The sequence below is a fragment of the Tamandua tetradactyla genome, chromosome 1, assembly GCF_023851605.1.
Source record: "Tamandua tetradactyla isolate mTamTet1 chromosome 1, mTamTet1.pri, whole genome shotgun sequence".
NCBI classification, from domain to species: domain Eukaryota; kingdom Metazoa; phylum Chordata; class Mammalia; order Pilosa; family Myrmecophagidae; genus Tamandua; species Tamandua tetradactyla.
Genome location: NC_135327.1, coordinates 40,264,934 through 40,284,432, shown reverse-complemented (window position 1 = coordinate 40,284,432; position 19,499 = coordinate 40,264,934). Strand labels below are relative to the sequence as shown.

The 19,499-nt window shown below is 39.7% G+C and overlaps 1 protein-coding gene and 1 pseudogene across 9 annotated transcripts in view; one reads left to right on the top strand and one right to left on the bottom strand.

Moving 5' to 3' along the window:
* The window catches only part of CFAP61 (cilia and flagella associated protein 61), a 355,256-nt gene that overhangs the window by 65,514 nt on the left and 270,243 nt on the right, over positions 1 to 19,499 (top strand). For 7 of the 9 annotated variants that reach the window (XR_013157060.1, XM_077114804.1, XM_077114806.1 and 4 more), the window contains one exon: positions 18,169 to 18,284. Coding sequence is in view for 8 of the 9 variants with exons in the window: in XM_077114804.1 (XP_076970919.1) it covers positions 18,169 to 18,284 (116 nt within the window). In the remaining variant the exon portion in view is untranslated. The remainder of the gene's footprint in view (positions 1 to 18,168; positions 18,285 to 19,499) is intronic. The other 2 variants (XM_077114796.1, XM_077114791.1) reach the window with 1 other exon arrangement.
* Positions 12,469 to 13,001, bottom strand: LOC143678284 (double homeobox protein A-like; annotated as a pseudogene).

Genomic DNA, 19,499 nt, shown 5'->3' with positions numbered 1-19,499 from the left:
AAGCAGAAACCCTTCCATGGTGTAGGGAAGCAATTATGTTCAGCCCAGGCAAGAAATTGTCCTGTCCTTTCTAAGCACTATTTATTAAAATCCTGAAGAATGGGAGCTGGGTTGGAGAGTATCAGTGTGAAGGACATCAGAGTTTTGTAGTTCATCCAAGAATAGTCACCAGAATGGACGGTGAGAGCCTGTAAAGGTGGGTCCTGGAAGGAAGAATGAGGAAATCAGATATCTCTGGCCTGCCATTAGCTAGTGGTAGGAGTTGCTTGTAGATGATAGGAACATTGGCTGAATGAATGCATACATGGGCACCTGACTGGTGGGGTAGATAACTAAGTGGAAGAATAGGGTCTGAGCATTGTCTTCTGATATCTGAAGCCCTGACATATAGAAGGAAGAGAGAATCTTTGTTGTACAGTATAAAGAAAAACTAGTAAAGCTTTATTCATTTATTTATTAATATTTGGGAGAAACTAATTTAGAAGTATCAAGTTCCCCCAAATATTGGAAGAATTTATAAAGAAGCAGTCACAGATACTAAAGAAGGGCACTCTGCTTGTTTGGGAGACTGTGGTAATAGAGAACTTAGTGCACACACATAGGGTGGTCTGTGTTCCGGACACTCTCCTCAGTGATGATGTTCAAAACAATGTATTTTTTTCCCCTTGGCCTCTCCACTGGTCTTGCCCAGCATCTGCAAATCGAACTGTGTATTTTGTTAGCTGGATAATCAGAATAAAGATTTTGGAATCCAAATTGAGCTGGCAATTTTCTTGATGATGCAGACAGCAAAATAGGGCACAGCCTGCTTTTTCACAACTGTATTGGCATTGCCACGTTTAATACTTAAAATAAAAATAACAAGTGAAAAAAACAACCTTTTTTCCTTGGAGTCCAGTGTGATCTGGGCAGCATGAATTTAAAAAGACCCCAGCATAGATATCCCCTTTTTAGTTTAAGGTGTATTAGAGTGGCCAGAGGGAAGTACCTGAAACTGTAGAGCTGTGTTCCAGTTACCATGTTTCTTGAAGATGATTGTATAATGATGCTTTTGCAGTGTGACCATGTGATTGCAAAAACCTCATGTCTGATGCTCCTTTTATCTACGGTATGGACAGATGAGTAAAAAATATGGATTAAAAAATGTCCGCAGCCGTCTCGTTCGGCTTCTGATCCCCGGCCGGCGAAGGGAACAGGAGGGGAGAAAGAGACAGGCGCAGGCAAACCGACTCGAGTGATAAACACGGGTTCGAGGCACGCAACGGTTGTGAGCACAGACCTTTACTGGAGTTAAGCTTGCATTCTCTGTTACAGGTTCCACGCGGGCCTAAGCACCCCGCGGGGAGACAACCTCTATGCGGCCGTCAGGTACGGCTCCCTATGGGTCGTCTCCACCCACCCTGTCCGGGTAACCTCTTATATACTGTGCCCAAACCCAATAGGTTAGTGCCACGTATACAGAGGTGATTGGAAGATAGGGTTGGTGGGCGCGTGCGTCATACGCGGAAACAGGATGCGGGCGCCATCTTGGCTCACTCGATGGGCGGGGGGAACTCTAGAGCAGGCTGCGGCGTGTCCACTAGGCCAGACCCGGGAGGCGGCTCTCCACATCTCCCCCTTTTTTATTTATTTTGACCCAGTGTCTCCATTGATGAGTGAGCTCCCGTGGGCTTGAGCGGCCCACTACATGTTTTGGTGCTTTGGGGAGTCTGGACTAGGCTTGCTAGGCACCAACCAGAATGCCTCCTCATATAGAGACCGGAGAGCCCGTGAACTGGAAACAACGTGACTCTCCCTGCAGTGCTTCGCCTCGCAACTGGGTTATGTAGGGGGGCAGGAGAGCGGCAACCAGAGCCGAGAGTGTCATTAGGTGTCTCTGTGCAATGGCCGGAGTCTAGCCTGGCCAGGACCGTGACTCTGCCTTAGAGATCATCCTAAGACCAAAAATTATGACATCTGGTGCCGCCTTTTATACCCGGGACACAGCCATGGGCCTTGCCGCTGACCTTGCTTTCGAGCGTCCCGCCCTGAGTGGCCGGGATGGGTCATACGGTGAGGGGAAGGACTGGGCTACGGTGCGGGTGTCGCCAGGGGCATCAGGGGCAAGTGACATAGCCAACATAGTGGTGACGCGTAGCTGTTGCTGCGTCTGGAACAAGCGTTCTAACAAACATTTAACAATGAGCAGAGTTACTAAGAGTCCCACTGCTAGAAGAATCCAAGTGGTCAACCTGGGCCAAGAGAACCATGAGGTGACTTGGTCCCACAGTAGCTCGTAGTGGGAAAAGTGGGGTTAAAGCTAGTTTCTCTTCTACTCGGTCGGAGGGTCACTTGCACTGTTGTTGTCATCTTTTCGGTCGTCGCCATCATCAGTAGGGCTGGAGACCGGGCCTGATGGTTCAGGTCGAAAGCTTGCTGACTTGTCGGGCAGCAGTTTCTCGGCGCCCCCGGGCGGTGTCACGGTTCTCACCAGTCTCTCCGGAATCCACACCGGCTGGCGTCCTGGTTCCCTCTCACGTTGATCAGGCGCGGAGGTTCCGCCGTGAACCCGAGGAACACGTCCTCACCAGCTCGGGGAAAGGCAGCAGAAGAAGAGTTCCCCGTACGGGCCACCACTTGTCGGCGCCGTCTCGTTCGGCTTCTGATCCCCGGCCGGCGAAGGGAACAGGAGGGGAGAAAGAGACAGGCGCAGGCAAACCGACTCGAGTGATAAACACGGGTTCGAGGCACGCAACGGTTGTGAGCACAGACCTTTACTGGAGTTAAGCTTGCATTCTCTGTTACAGGTTCCACGCGGGCCTAAGCACCCCGCGGGGAGACAACCTCTATGCGGCCGTCAGGTACGGCTCCCTATGGGTCGTCTCCACCCACCCTGTCCGGGTAACCTCTTATATACTGTGCCCAAACCCAATAGGTTAGTGCCACGTATACAGAGGTGATTGGAAGATAGGGTTGGTGGGCGCGTGCGTCATACGCGGAAACAGGATGCGGGCGCCATCTTGGCTCACTTGATGGGCGGGGGGAACTCTAGAGCAGGCTGCGGCGTGTCCACTAGGCCAGACCCGGGAGGCGGCTCTCCACAAAAAAAATAAGCAATAAGGGGAACAAATGTTAAAATAAATTGAGTAGATTGAAATACTATTGATCAATGAAAGAGAGTGTTAAGGGGTATAGAAAAAACATAGGGTGGAACAAAAGTTAAAATATATTGGGTAGATGGAAATACTAGTGGTCAGTGAGAGGAAGGGGTATATATGAGTTTTTTCTTTTTTCTTTTTATTTCTTTTTCTGGAGTGATACAAATGTTCTAAGAAATGATCATGGTGATGAATATGCAACTATGTGATGATATTATGAGCTATTGATTGTACATCAATTATGGAATGTTCCTATGTTAAGAATGTTTGTGTTTGTATGTTGTTTTGTCAATTAAAATATTAAAAAAAAATACCCAGCAAGGTTCTGATTTTTTAATCTCGTTATTAACCTGGGGCCCACCTTACAAATCTCGATTGAATTTTGTGTGCTCTTTGGCAGGCAGAAATTTAATTTTACATAACTAAATTGTAGGGCTTTCAAAACAATAACTCCTGTGGCCCCTTTGAACCAAACCATCCAGAAAGAGTGTAGCTTATTTTACATTTAAAAGATGCTTTAAAATAGAATTTTCATGTAATTCCCATATAAATCACTCTTGCTATCAGGAAATGTTTCTTTATGTCTTATTTATATGTATTTTCATTGTGTTTACATTTGCCTATGCCCTCAGTTCTCTCCTCTTCAGAGTAGGAAACATCTAGAACCATTCTCCATGTGCCAGAGCCAGCCACCAGCTAAGAAACAATTGCTTATTTATTGTACATGAAATAGTCTCTTCCTAAGGTTCCATTTTATATTTCTGGATTCCTTTTTAACCTAGACTCCAAATAGGAATGAAACACATTTTACTTTTATTACTCTTTTAATGTGGAGTCCAAATACAAATGAAATGCTCAGTGACAGAGCATAGCAATATTTCTGCCAAAATATTTGCATTCTATATCTCAGGACATTCATTTTAACATCCAGTTTGTCGTGTAGTTATTTTTAACTCATGGTCCACTAAGGCTGCATGGTATCCCCTTCCTTCCTGCAGCCCCCAGTGAAGTAATCTTGTGTGCTGATGGTGGAGAATGTTTGGATATTTATGCCCTCCCAGAAGCCTATCTCCTTTCCCTGGCAGAATGTAGGCAACACCCACCCAGCCCTGTCCCCTAGTTTTCATAAGTGGGTTTTTCACTTCTCAGCACCCCTAATATGGGTATCAGAACCCCCAAGGAGAGAACCTTTGCTCTAACAGCCTCAGTACCCCAACACCCCCTTCCCAGGTGGCAAAACTGAGTTCTTTCCTCAGACTTGGCTGGAAACCCTTCCCACCTCCCAAGCAGATAGACCCTTCCCATCTACTCCCTTAGTGGTGGAACACAGTTATTACACACTTGATGACAAGGGCCACCAAATTTGTCTTTTTTTCTTTTTATTGTGATTTGGGTTTTGAGCATCTCCGCTCTTCTTCCTCCTTCCTTTGCTTTCTCTGGGGTCCAGTGTAGCTCTTTGGTACCTGTGGCCAAGGCTGCAGGGCTATAGCAAGAATCCAGATAGTGGCAGCAAAATCCACTTTACTTAATGCTCATATAAAGACTAATATACTAATATTTGTTGTGACTTGAATTTTGTCTTTTTTTTTAAGTCACTGGATGGCTGTATATATGGGTATCTGTATATATAAAGGTAACAAAAATTGTATTCTTTCATAGGAATTCTGGAAATTTTGGTTTTCCATATTTAATGATATGACTTCTAATATTTTGCCAGATTTTGATAAAGCAAGGAAATACTAGACCTGTGCCTAAGCTAAATCAGTTTGCCCCAAAGTGAACAGTATAAACTCTCTGAGGAGGTTCCAGGGTGGGATTCTTAGACTGCTAACATTTCAAGAGAAATATGATCCAGACTGAAACCCAAAACTGTTGTCGGGGAAACCAACCACAAAGCCTTTTTGGTTTTGATTATTTAACAAAACCTGCTGCTGGTTTTCCATCTTAATTCAAATATAACTGCTCAGCCTTTTCAAACACCTGAAAACAACAGCAACAACAAATGATAGTAACCACTTAAGAACCTATTATTTTTGCAGGAAACAGGGTTATGGAAGAACTGGGATTCTTAACTTTCCTTTTCAGCTTTGGTACAACTTGGGCCATGTTTTCCACCAGTCACATCCATTTCAGGATGGTGAAAACACAAGCACACTTTTATATAGGACCTATATGGTCTTTCCAGGAAAAATAGCTTTATTTTTATTCGTTATGATCATTATGTGCTGGGATTATTTTCTCAGTAGGCGAAGTCTCTTTTGCCCATATTTATGAAGCAGGGGAGAAGGAATTTAATGAATTTCAAGAGTGTATGTGACTGTAAAATACATCTCTCTTAGTATATTCACATGTAAATAGCCCTTTTATTTGTTCTCTCTGGTGACCTCTTTTCTTTTGGGATAGATCACGGTTTGTTTGTTGTTTTCCATTTCCAAATGGGAAGCTGAATGATAATAATGAAAGATTATGCAAAAATCCATGTTTAAAATAATGTTGATATGCCACTTGTGTATCGGGATAATTATAGTAATTTGACTATTCCGCTATATGGAGTCGGGAGTTAGTTGCTAGAAAACATGGTGATAGGGGTGATTCAAGGGATTTTCATCCCAACTGGCTGTTTGTTCCTGCTGACTTTTTCTCTTGAAAATCAATTGCTTGCAGCAAATACTTTGAATTCCCCCTTGATTAAATTGGCTGTCAGTGGGCTTCACCCTTTGCACTGAGATCACTGTGAATTCTGGGTCTGCCCATGTATACACGTGGTTTTTGATGACTCTTAAAATATGGCCCAAATTTATACCAAGTGAAGTGACTAAGAAAGCAATTATTAAAAACCACGATGTTTGCACATGGCAACAAACAAAGGAAAATTCATTAATTCTGAATCCCAACATGAAGTCAGTAAATTTGCTATTGTATTGTAAGCCCTCTTCCCACTGAGTATAGCTTGGGTTTTTTCAGACTTCTGGGAATAGATAGGCTCGCTCAGTGAAAAACCTGGAAGACCATTCTTGGAAGCTGGCTCTGACTTCAGGTTCATCACTGGCAACTTTTCCATTTTTCCCTCCAAGATTATTTGCATTTCTTTTGAGTCAAATTTAGAAAATTAGGTTTTTCTAGAAAAGCATCTAAAGACCCCAAAATTATTAGCCTGTGAGCCCCCAATCTTGGGGTTTGTTCATATGAAACTTAACCCCACAAAGGATAGGCTAAGCCTACATAAAATTAGGCCTAAGAGTCATCCCCAAGAGAATTTCTTTTCTTGCTCAGATGTGGCCTCTCTCTTCAGCCAACACAAGAAACAAACTCACCACCCTCCCCCTGCCTATGTGGACATGACTCCCAAGGGTGTGGACCTTCCTGGCAGAGTGGGACAGAAATCCTAGAATGAGCTAAGACTTAGCATCAAGGAATTGAAAAAACCTTCTCTACCAAAAGGGCGAAGAGTGAGATGAGACAAAATAAAGTGTCAAGGGCTGAGAGATTCCAAACAGGAGAGGTTATCCTGGAGGTTATTCTTACACATTAAATAGATATCACTTTTTTAGTTTAGGTGTAATGGAGAGGATGGAGGGAACTGTCTGAAAATGTAGAGGTGTGTTCCAGTAGCCATGTTCTTGAAGATGATTGTATAGCTTTCACAATGGGGCTGTGTGATTGTGAAAACCTTGTGTCTGATGCTCCTTTTATCTACTTTATCAACAGACAAGTAAAACATATGGAATAAAAATAAATAATAGGGGGAACAAATGTTAAAATAAACTTAGATTGAAATGCTAGTGATCAATGAAAGGGAGGGTTAAGGGGTATGGTATGTATGAATTTTTTTCTGTTGTCTTTTTATTTCTTTTTCTGAATTGATGTAAATGTTCTAAGAAATGATCATGATGATGAATATGCAAATATGTGATGATATTGTGAATTATTGATTATATATATAGAACGGAATGATCATATGTTATGAATGTTTGTGTTTCTTTGTCGTCATATATTTTTTTAATTTAAAAATTAATTAAAAAAATATTAGCATGGAGTTGTAGATTTATATAATATCCCCCTACCAGTGGATAATATCTTTTCTTATTGAGTGCTGAGTCAAATTCACGTGAAATAACCATGGGAAAAGAGAAAATTGAGCAATCACAAAACTATTTAAAGGATATATTCATAAATAAATAAGCAAAAATATTCAGATTCCCTAAAACTGAAGTGCACATTAAAACCCAAGATCTTTTTCTGCCCCTTTTGCGCCTACTAAATTGTTATTATTATAGTTAAAGTACTTAGTTCTTGTCAAAGAGCATCATACCAATAAAGGTTGGCTGATATAACACTCGGAGGTACAATTTAGAAATGGTTATCAAGACTTGTTAAAATGTTCATACTCTTGACCTCAACTCCAGCAAATCTGAGAAATAATCTAAACTCTGTAGAAAGGAATATATGCGAGAATATTCACTAAGCTTAATCGTAATACTAAAAATGAACAAGCAAATTTTAAAATACCAAAATCTTTCACAAGAGCATGCCCCTCTCAACTACTAGACAGATATGCAGCAGTCTTTATAAAGATTACAAATAATGAGGGAAAACAGTTATGATATAGTGTTACATGAAAAAAAAAATCAATGCAAAATGAATTTAAGTATGAGTAAAACTGCTTAAGAAACATGTGCTCTCGGTGTTTCAGCTTCCCTTAGCCCGGTACTCATCACTGGAAGCAGCAGCTATGACTTTCTTAGTTGCCCACCATATCAGTCCTATGGCACATCTGGCTTCAGCTCTGATAATTGCTGCCCCCTGGTCCATCTCAAAGGCAAATGGTGCCTGGCTCTCTTTGTAACCAGGGTAGCCTTCCCCCCAGAATTGACTCTCCTGCTGTCTATAACTGAGAGGCCCATAAACTGCCTGGACTCAGAGTTCCAACTGCCATCTCTGGAGCTTTACCTACAATCTAATATATTCCGTAGCTGTACTTATACCCTCTTTCTTTTCCTCAAAGTTGTCTTTGTTTTTACTCTCTTTTTTTTAAGTTAGATTTTTCTGTTTAATGGTCTTTTCAAAGAGCTAGCTTGCTCTCAGATTTATGTATCAAGTTTGGATTTATTTCTTTTTGAATTTATTAATCACTGCTTTTATTCTTATGACATTCTTTCTCTTAATTTCTTTGAATTAGTTTTCCTCTTCCTATTCCGATTCCTTGATTGATTTATTTTCTCTCTTTTCTTGTTTAATATAAAAGCTTTGAAAGCTATGAATCTTGTGCTATGTATTGCTTAATCTCTATCTTATAGTCTTAGCTATTAATGTTCTCATTCTCCTTGTTGTTATTTGGTGACTATTTTGTGGTTCTGACTTTTATATCTTTCAAATAAAAAACTTCTTTATGAGGGTGCATGGGTAGTTCAGTGGTAGAATGCTCACCTTCCATGTGGGAGACCCGGGTTCAATTCCCAGACCATGCATCTAAAAAAAGAAAAAGCTTCTTTAGGGAAATGATTTCATTTCCAACTGTGTGATTATTCATATGTGTGTATCTTTTTCTTCTTAATTTCTAAATTTTTCACATTTGTGGTTGGAACTATAACCTGTGTAATTTCTACCTTTGGTTTAAATTGAAGTATTTTTTTGTAGTGGAGTTGTTCTAGTTTGCTAGCTGCTGGAATGCAATATGCCAGAAACAAAATGGCTTTTAAAAAGGGGAATTTAATAAGTTGCTAGTTTACAGTTTTTAGGCTGTGGAACTGTCCCAAACAAAGCAAGTCTATAGAACTGTCCAATCTAAGGCATCCAGGGAAAGATACTTTGGTTCAAGAAGGCTGATGAAGTTCAGGGTCTCCTTCTCATCTGGAAAGCACGTGGCAAACATGACATCATCCGCTAGCATTCTCTCCTGGCTTCCTGTGAAGCTCCCCAGGAGACATTTTCCTTCTTCATTTCCGTAGGTCATTGGCTGGTGGACTCTGCTTCTCATGGCTACGTCATTCTGCTCTGCTCTCTCTGAATCTCTGACTTTCTCCAAAATGTTTCCTCTTTCAAAGGATTCCAGTAAACTAATCAAGACCCACCCAAATGGGTGGAGACATGTCTCCATCTAATACACTTTAACAACCACTCTTGATTGAGTCACATCTCCAGGGAGATGATCTAATTACAGTTTCAAACATACAATACTGAATAGGTATTAGAAGAGATGGCTGCTTTTACAAAATGGGATTAGGATTAAAACATGTCTTTTCTAGGGTACATACATCCTTTCAAAGCAGCACAGAAGTATAGGATCATTTTTTGTAAATGTCCATGGACTTGTGAAAGGAATCTGTATTCTCTGCTTATAAGATTCAAAACTTTATGTGGTACTATTAAACATAGCTTATTAATAGTATTAAAATTTTCTATATCTTTACTATTATCAACTTGATCTGTCATATTCTGAGAAATTAAATTAAAATTCCCTAGCCCAGTTGTGGTCTTGTTTATTTCTGCCTGCAATTTGTAGAATTTATGCTTTACATATTGCTTGGTACATGTAGTTTCATGACAATAAGTTTGTCCATAAAAGTGGATGTCTTCTATCAATATAAAATAGCCATCTTTGTCCCATGTAATGTATATAGCTTTGAATTTTACATTTACTCTCATAATAATAGTTACATTCCTAGGCCAACTCTGTACCACAAGAAATTTCTAATGATATATTCCAACAATATCCTCCAAGACTTGGGCCTGGACTGTTTGACATGGGACTATGAAGAATGGATCTTGAACAGCTTTACCCAAGTACTCTGCTTCCTCATGTTGTTTTGCCTTTCACAAATTTCATTTTAAAACATTATGACTAACCAGCTGACCAAGCACCAATTGTTGAAAAGGTCATGCTTTCCCCATTGCAGTATTGCCTTTGTTATAAATCAAGTGCCCAAATACATATAGGTTTATTTTAGGATTACCTATTCTTAATTTGTCCTTCCTTTTGTCAGTACTATACTGTCTTAATTACTGAAGACTTATGTTAAGTCTTGTATCTGGTAGAGCAAGTCTTTCCATTTGTTTTCCAAGATTGTCTTTTTTGTTTGTTTCTAAGATTGTTCTTGGTTGTTTGATTTCCAGTGTAAACTTGAGAACTTGTTTGCTGAAAAATTGCCAAAAAAAAATAATAATAACTTTTGGGATCTTTGAATGGGATTGCTTTGAATCAATAAATCAGTTTGGGGAGGGAATTACCATCTTTATATGAAGTCCTTTAATCCATGATGTGGATTTGTTTGTGTCCTCTTTAATTTCTTTCCACAATGTTTTATAGTTTTTCCACAGAGGTCTTGCACATCTTTTTTTTGGATTTATTTGTAGATATTTGATTTACTTAACACTATTGTAAGTGGTATCTTTTTATTTTTTTAGTTATTATTTTTTTGTACACCCATGTTTGTAGCAACTTTATTCTCAATAGCTAAAAGGTAGAAGCAACCCAAGTGTCCATCAACAGATGATTGGATAAACAAATTGTTGTTGATACATGCATAAAAGGGAATGGAGTTCTGATTCATGCTGCAACATGGATGAATCTTGGAGATATGTTGAGTGAAATAAATGAGACACAAAAAAGACAAATATTATATGACTGTATGATCTCATTGATATGAAATACATATAGTAAGCAAACTTCATAGATAGTTAGATTACAGGTTAAGTAGCCATGGCGGTGGGTGTGGCAAAGGAGAAGTTACTACTTAATAGATACAGAGTTTCTGTTTGAGATGATGAAAAAGTTGAGGTATGGATGCTAGTGATGGTAGCACAATATTATGAATAGAATTAATGCCACTGAATTGTACATTTGAAAGTAGTAAAAATGAGAAGTTTTGAGTTGTGTATTTGGTGCTACAACAAACAGTATAAAAAAGACTGAGGCGGACGGGTCACTGTGGCTTAGCAGGCAGCGTTCTCACCTGCCACACCAGAGACCTGGGTTCGATTCCCGGTACCTGCCCATGCGAAAAAAAAAAAAAAAAGGCTGAACTGAAAAAGCAGTTCTGTCTTCAGTCTTCTACCTCTCTTCCCAAGAGGTAACTAGTACAAGATGGAGAAGGTATAATGAGAAATTAGGGTTTAACAAATGACTGTGACTACTGCCTCATTATATAGATATTTATTTTTAGTGTCTAGTATTTTAGAATAACCAGAAGGAAATACTTGAAGTTGTTGAACTGTAATCCAGTAGCCTGATCTTTGGTAATAATTGTATAACTATATTGAAAAAGAGTCAGTTGCCTGTTTTTGTATGAATCTACTTCTGGATGTTTTGTTCTGTTAACTAACACTGTCTTAGTTAACTCTACTGTAAGTCTTAAAATTGGGTAGTGCAATACTAGTGGTTAATAAGAGAGAGGGGTAAGGGTATGGGATGTTTGGGGTTTCTCTTTTCTTTTTATTTCTTTTTCTGAAGTAATGCTAATGTTCTAAAAATGATTGGGTGATTAATGTACAACTGTGTGAACCATTGATTGTGTACTTTGGATGGATTGTATGGTGTGTAAATATATCTCAATAAAATTACATTTATATAAAAAGAGATAATTAATGTTGCCAATTTCTAGAGCATCTTTGGAGAGAAGTTGTAGGCATAAACAGGTCTCTGAATTTGTGTCCTTCCCCACATAAATGGTAGCACATTCTACGTATGAAAGATAACTCTTCAGAAGACTTCCTGTATTAGCATACCTTCTCTCCATCTTTATTGCAATTGTTCAATCTGTTGTTGAAAATGTACACATCTGTTACTTTGTAGAATGTCACTCAGTTTTGCTTGTCTGGTGTATCCTTATTATTAAATTAAACATGCACACTTTTGGCAGTAATACCACAGAAAGGATGTTTTGTCTTTCTTAGATGCTTCGTATCAGGAGGCACCTCACGTCAGTCCATGCTATGGTTAATAAAGCAAATTTTGAGCACTTCATTAAGGTGAAGTCTGTCAAATTTCTCCAATATGAATTTACCAATTTTCCTTTTATAATTAATAAGTAATTCATAGGTAGATTCTTTGAGACAATACATAGCTTGTTCTTCAGAAAGCATTCATTTTGAGAGTTTTACATCCACTGATGATTTTTGTCTGAATCAATTATTACTGTGATGATTAAAAATGATATGTATTAGTTTTATTTTCACTGCTCTCAAACTCTGCTGAGCTCTAGATCCAGGCTGGGTGAGTAGTGCTGTGGAGTACCTCTTGGACCTGTCTCTGCCTCCTTACCTCTGCTTACCATTTCCAGAATGTTCAACTTGTAGTCTCAGAGAAAGAGTGCATTCCTTGAACTCTCTCTTCTCAGAGATCTTGTGCCTTGTCTCATTTTTTTTCTAAGATCTCACCAGGTTCTCTTTTTCCTTGGACATGGACTCTAGATATTTGGTTTTGAAACCAAATTTGGACTCTTGACTCTGAAACCCCAATATCTTTAGCAAGTCATTCTCTGAAATCAATCCCAGGGTAAGGGTTTTTCTTGAATGTCTTGATGAGAGTACATAATTGGAAAGAGGTATAGGAGGTGTGGCACCGTCTGGCTTCTCTAATTTGCATGTCTGCAGGGGGATCTGGCCTGCGGCCTTGGCTAGATTCTAAGGCCTGCTCAGGTTCTGTCCTCTGGAATGAGTGTCTAGCTCTTCAGTTCTGAAACCACATCTGCATTCCAGACTGTTTGGTGTTAACTGCTAAAGCTAGTTTCTGTTTGGTAGCATAACCTGGGTAAGGTTTTTGGTTGAAAGTGTCTATGAGGATTTTCAACTGATCCTTGTGAATTTGGTGCAACTGCACGTTTGACATGTAGTGATGATCCTGTTTGCGTAGTTTTTCTGGGTCATGTTGAAAGAGATTCTTGGTGTTTCAAACATATGACCAGAAGTCAAATGATATCTTTTAAAATTTTATTTCAAATTGTTGCTGTTATATAGAAATGCAGTGAATTTTTATATATTGACTTTATATCCAGCAGCCTTGCTAAACTGACATTAATTCTAAGAATTTGTAGATTTTGGGGGATTTTTTTGTGTAATATATATTTTTTATTTCTTCCTTTCCTACCCTTATGCTTTTTATTTCTTTTTCTTGTTTTACTGCACTGGCTATCATTTTGAATAGAAGTAGTATTAGGAGATATCCTTTTAGGGCATGAGATTGGCCTGTAATTTTCACTTCTTGAAATGTGCTTGCCAGGCTTTAGAAACAAGGTTATGCTGGTCTCTTAAAACAAGTTCTGGAGTATTCTCTCTTTTTCTAGTCTTTGGAAATTTATGTAAGCTTATAAATATTTATTGCTTAAATGTTTTGAAGAATTTGCCAGTGAAGCTATCAGAGCCTGCTGCTTTTTTTGTTGCAAGGGTTTTAATTACAGTTTCAATTTTTAAATTGGTATATAACTATTTCTTCTTATGTCCATTTGATTGGTTGCAATTTTTAAAATAAGAATTTGTACAGTTCTTTTACACTTTCAACTGTATTGGCATAAAGTTGAAGTTGTTCTTAATTTTATACTTCTAGTGATCATGAACTCTGAGGCAATGCTACCTTTTCAAAATTCCTGACATCGATTGTGTTGTCTCTCTTTCTCTTCTTTGCAGTCTTGCTAGTAGCTTTTCAGTTTTATTCGTCTTCTCAGATGGCCAACTTTTGGCTTGTTTAATACTTTCTATTTATTAATTTCTGCTGTATTCTTGCTTATTTCCTCCTTTTTATTTTTAGACTTAATTTGATATTTATCTTCCTATATCTAAAGATAGATTCCCAGCATTTTCTCTTTTCTAATATTAAGCACCTTTAAAGCTATAAATATTCATCTGTGCATGGATTTAGCTGTGACCCACAAGTTTTATGTAATATTTTTATTGTCATTATTTTTGAAATTTCATTTTAATTATTCTTTGATCCATGAGTTCTAAGTGACCCCATCCTGTCTCATGGATTCAAATACCATTCACCTTCTGAGGACGTCCATATTTAATTTCTAGCTGAGACTGCTCCCTTAGCCATTAGCCCTACACAGACAACTGTCTATCCCACCTCTCCTCTCATATGTCTTGTGAGCATCTCATACTTACCAAGCTTGAGGCAGACCTCCTTCTGAGGTCTTTCTTATCACAGTTCATGACAGTCTAATTTTTCAGAGTTCTCAGTCCAAAAGTGTTTGTGCCATTTTGATGCCTCTTTATTTCTCATACCTCATATCCCACATGACAGCAAATCCTGTAAGCTTTTGAAATCTTCAGATTTCAAAATTGGGCCTCCCTTTTTTCAGTGCACAGTCAGAGAAAAAAAAAATCTTAGTTTGACTGTGTTTTTCACATAAATGGAGCCAGATGGTATGTAGTATTTTGCAATTTGCTACTTTACTTGATTCTTTGAGATCTAATTATGCATTGACATACATAAGTTTAGAACATTCCTTTTACCTTCTGTTTAGTATTCCACTGTATGGAATATGCACATTTTATTTGTCCTTGGAAGGGTATTTAGATTATTTTATTATTTTGTTATTGCAGACAGTGTTGCTGTAAGCATTTTTATACATGTCTCCTCGGGCACCTAATAAGCATTTCTCCAGGCATTGTCCCAAAATTGTATTTGCTGGGCTTGGAAATTCTCAAATTGCTGCCATACGTAGTTGTGCTGGTGGCCCTCCTCCAGGGCCTTTCCTGGTTCCCCAGTATTTAATATTGCCAATGTTTTTAACGTTTGCCAATATTGTAGCTTTAAAATGAGATACCATGGTTTTAATTCTATTTCTCTGAAAACTTTTGAGATTGAACCTTTGCATATGTGTGTTGGTTGCTTATATTTCCTGTCCATTTCCATGGCCTATTGAAGTTATCTTTTTTCTGGAATTCAATTGCTGACCTTCTACACGTGTGGCAAATACTTTATCCACATGCCTACTTATTTTTAACCTCTTATAGGATGCCCCTTACAGACGAAGCTTTTAAATTTTTGTCAGTATTTTTCTTTTATATGTTCTAGGTTTTTCATTTTTGGGGATGGATTTCCCACTCCCAGGGTCATAGAGATATTCTCCTATATTTTCTTCTGGTAATGCCATCCCCCCCCCAAATCTTCAGACTATTAATCTATCTATAATTGATTTTTGTATATGGTATGAAATAGGGACCCAATTTACTTTTTCTCATATGGTTAGTGGGACTATTTATGGTATAGTTTATTCTTTCCCCACCAAACTGAAATACCACCTTTACCATAGTCCAACATTTCATAACTATCTGGCTCCATTTCCAGACTCCATTCTGTTCTATTCCCATCCCAATAACCCATTGTTTTAATATCTATGGCTTTGTAATATGTCTTAATATTCAGTAAGAAAACTGGCCTCTCTTTGTTCTCCTTTCTTAAGAGAATTGTTGTCTAATCCTTCATATTCACCTTGTAGATTCGGTTCATTTAGTTATCCCAAAAAAAATCTAGTTGTGATTTCTGATCAATATTTAAAAGAAATGTAAACACTTGAGATCATTTGTTATTATTTATTCCTAAAGCATTCAAAATGTATTATTTTGCTTTTCCTATGTATTACTCTTATTAGACAAATAGCAGATCAGGTCCAGGCCTGTGGGAACTAAAGTCTATGCAATTTGGGGACTCTCTTTAAAGAAAAGGAATGCAAAATTATTAATGCAGTATTACATGCAGCACCTAGGAAGGGGCCTGGCTGGGGTGGGGGTGGGGGAAGGTGCGCCCTGAACTTCCAGCTTGAGTAGCTTCATGGTAAATCCATCCCAGATAAGAAGCCTCACTGAGAGAGAAAGTCCTAGAAAATTGGGCCCTCACTCCTACTGGAATAAGCCGCTAGGTCGTGACTTCAAAGCTACTCAGGTGGCGTAAGCGGTAAAATAACAATTCAGTTTTACAGTCTCTGTAGTGTTTTTAGTTATGTGTTACATAATACCACTGCCTTGACTTTCCCCTGGAATAGCGCCCCACACTTGAGGGTCTCAGGGCACTTCATGACCATTAACTCATTTAATCTCATAAGACCCCAGAGACTGTGGGAAGAGCGGCACGGCATTACAGCGCCCAGTTCTGAAATGCAGCCATCTCTGGAGACTTGTGTGGCAGCTGTCAGATAATCAACCCCAGGATTGTTTAGCCAAGACAATTAGTAATTGTAGTTGATAATTGCCTCATGGACATTAGACTGTCAAACAGTTAAGTCACCAGGATTATTAGTTCATTATATCTAATCCATTTTTAAGATTTTTTACTTTTTAGTAACTTTATCCTAATTATAAAGGAAATACATGCAGAGTGAAGGTCTGGTTTTCTTTTAGTCATGTTTTCTGTAGTTCTTCACATTTAAAACTTAAAATAGAAAAATACTTTTTTATAAATGCCACTTAAGAACAGACAGTTATTGATATAAGCATGTTTTTTTCATTTGAAAGCCTGCTACTGAGGAAAACTGATCAATGATAGCAGAAGTCTTTGAGCAGGAAATTGACTGGACAGTGCACAAGGGAACCTTCCTAAAATGTTATATAGCTAGGTGATGTTACACTGGGATGGACATATGTAGAAATTCATTGCACTGTGCACTTTACCGTGCCTGACATATTTCAAAACAGAGTAAATTAGCCTAAAAAGTCATGAGAACACAGGCAACATCATACTGACTACCTGGAAAACCTTGCAAGATGTAGGACATATTCAGGGACCAGAGACTCAACACATTTTATTCTCCCCGAAGCATCTTTTTTTTAAAAGAGAGAATCTGAGACGTTTGCTCCTCTTTTCTTGCAATATCTTCTCTTCCTGTCCTAGGGGTTTCCTGTATGCTCAATACGATTCTCTCTCATTGAACATCACATACCTCTCCAGCTATGAATTTGACTGCTTCTTGGACATCTGGGTTTCACTTAGAATTTCATTCTATTTCATGTGCCCATGTCTCTGTCAGAAGCAGGTATAGGACATAGGACTGAGCGGTATCTTCAGGGCCATTGCTTTTGGGTCCAAGTGGGAGAGGAGGAAACAGAAGGGAGCAGGCCACCTTGCCCTTTGGTGTTCAATGTGATGGTTAAAAACAAGAGGGCAGAGAACCCATCCTATGCCCACACCGCCATCTCTGGAGCCTCCCTTCAGATCAGGGGCAGTGCAGATGTCATGGCTCAGGAACCCCATATGAACAGGGACTGGGTGAGCAGAAAGAAGGATGGTGACAGGAGAGAACAGGCATTCCTGTACGATGCCTCTCCCAGTCACCCTTCTTAGGCATGGAAGGTTCTGCACAAGAAAAAGGAAAGAGGGAGAGGTAGGAGGAAAGGCCCTTCTTGACAATGAGAAATATTTCTTTTCTACTGTAATTGTTAGTGAAGTTTAAAATCTGTAAGACCACCCTGATTATTGATTTTTCAGAACATATTGAAACAATAAAGCTCAGCTCCAGTTCTTCTTGATTAAAAAATAGAAAGGGAAAAATAGTGGCTACTGTCAGGCTACATGTTCACAATATTTTCAGACAGGGAGAAAGCTGCCCTCTTACTAATACAATCCTTGGCATTTGGACATAGCTAACTGCCATCTTTTTTTCACACTATCGTAAAGTCTTTTTGAATTCTGCCATCCTTGACGTTTGTAATCAGTTGTTGGTAAACTTCAGAGGGGGCCACTATGAAATTAACATGTTGTGTAGTAATTGCTGAAGTTCAGGGCCTCCTTTATGCTTGGCTCAGGGTTTCACCCATCACCAGCATTGTCTTGTCTTCCTGGGTCCCCCCACCCCCAGGAGGCAGGTAGAATTTTATCTCCATTAGGTAGTTAAGGCAACTGGGCCCAGAGAGTTCGAGACTCTTGTCCTGAAACCCTCCATCAGGGTCAGTCTCAGAATGGGCTGCGAAGACCCTGCTCTCCCACCTCACGGTCCTGCCCTCTGTTATGTGAAAACACGTCGTCATGCTTTCCAGTTTCCTGTTGCTGTGCAGACATTTATCACCTATTTTCTGTCCTTGTTCCATTCTTCTTCTCAAGATGCAACACTCAAGACTAGCAGCCAGGGTTCCAAGACTGTTGAGGAGCTACAGGAACCTGATTTCCCAGAAGCCAAGGAAAGCATCCAGGTAAAGGGAATCACCTACCCACACCAGGTAGGTGATTTTTTGATGTCATTTCCTTGGTGCCGAGGTCATTGCTGGGAAGTTCTCCTGTCTGATGCAGGAAAAGCCTCTCCAGCACCAAGTTTAGAGAGACCCAGCAGGAAACAGACCTCCTGTTTATAACCAGAGAAATTGAAGCCTCACTGGTAGATTCAAGAATGCAAGTCAGAATGGAATCTCATCCCTTTGCTACCTTCCTCCTCATCCATTCCCTGGTTTAGAGAAAGCTGCTCATTTTTAAGCCAATTAGAAGACTGACACCCCATCCACATCCCCAAATGAGGCAGTAGTTCCTTCCTGTTTCCTTTGGACCCCTGCAATCTATGAAAACTCCCAACCCTCACTTGCTGCCATCCTTGCCTAAACTTATAGGAGTCCTCCCTGCACCTACCTGCTGCTGGCACAGTGCTTAGAGTGCTGTATGCTTTGATAGTGCTGCCCTAACCATTCCAAAGGGGTCTAGAACCAGCCACACAATAGGTTAAATAGGATTCGAGGAAATGGGCCCAGGAGTCCTGCCATCACTCTGTCTCTGCCAACCTCTGAGCACCAGTGAGCTCACAATCATACAAGCACCTGTATTTCCTGGGCTCCGGGTCCTCACATTCTCCTGCAGTCCCTCAGGGTATGTCCCTCATGTTCTCAGGAATAAGGTGGGTCTGGGGCAAGAGTGGGAAGATCACTCCTATGTTAATTTTGCCAGCCTAGTTCTAAATCAGCATTGTATATGGCCAGAATCTCAAGGCATGCTACACACACAATTTTGCCTGCCTCTGGTCCTACTGACTCCTCCATCCCATGGGATTTAGAACCCATTCTTCCAGGACAGGGGCTGATGTTGGGCTATTAGGTTGGATTCCAGCCCCATCCTCTCCTTTTTTCCCTTTTCTGTCCCACACAAAACAATGTTCCCTTTGTCCATCAACTCATGAAAAGACAATATTAAGAAGGGAAGGGAGGAGATGATTTTTACATTGTCTCTATGGAAAAATGCATTCAGATCCCCCAGACAAAAAAGTGACCCTTATATCTGGGGACTCTGACAAATCTGTAGCTGGCTGGGATCAAATTTCAAGTGCTGATATGTTCTCTGCATGGAGATGAGGTGCTCACAATAGCCAGGCATTGCTGGGTACTGGGGGTACCCACGAGACCAAAACACAGAACCAGCCTTCAAGAAGGTTGAAGCATGGCTAGAAGAGGGGA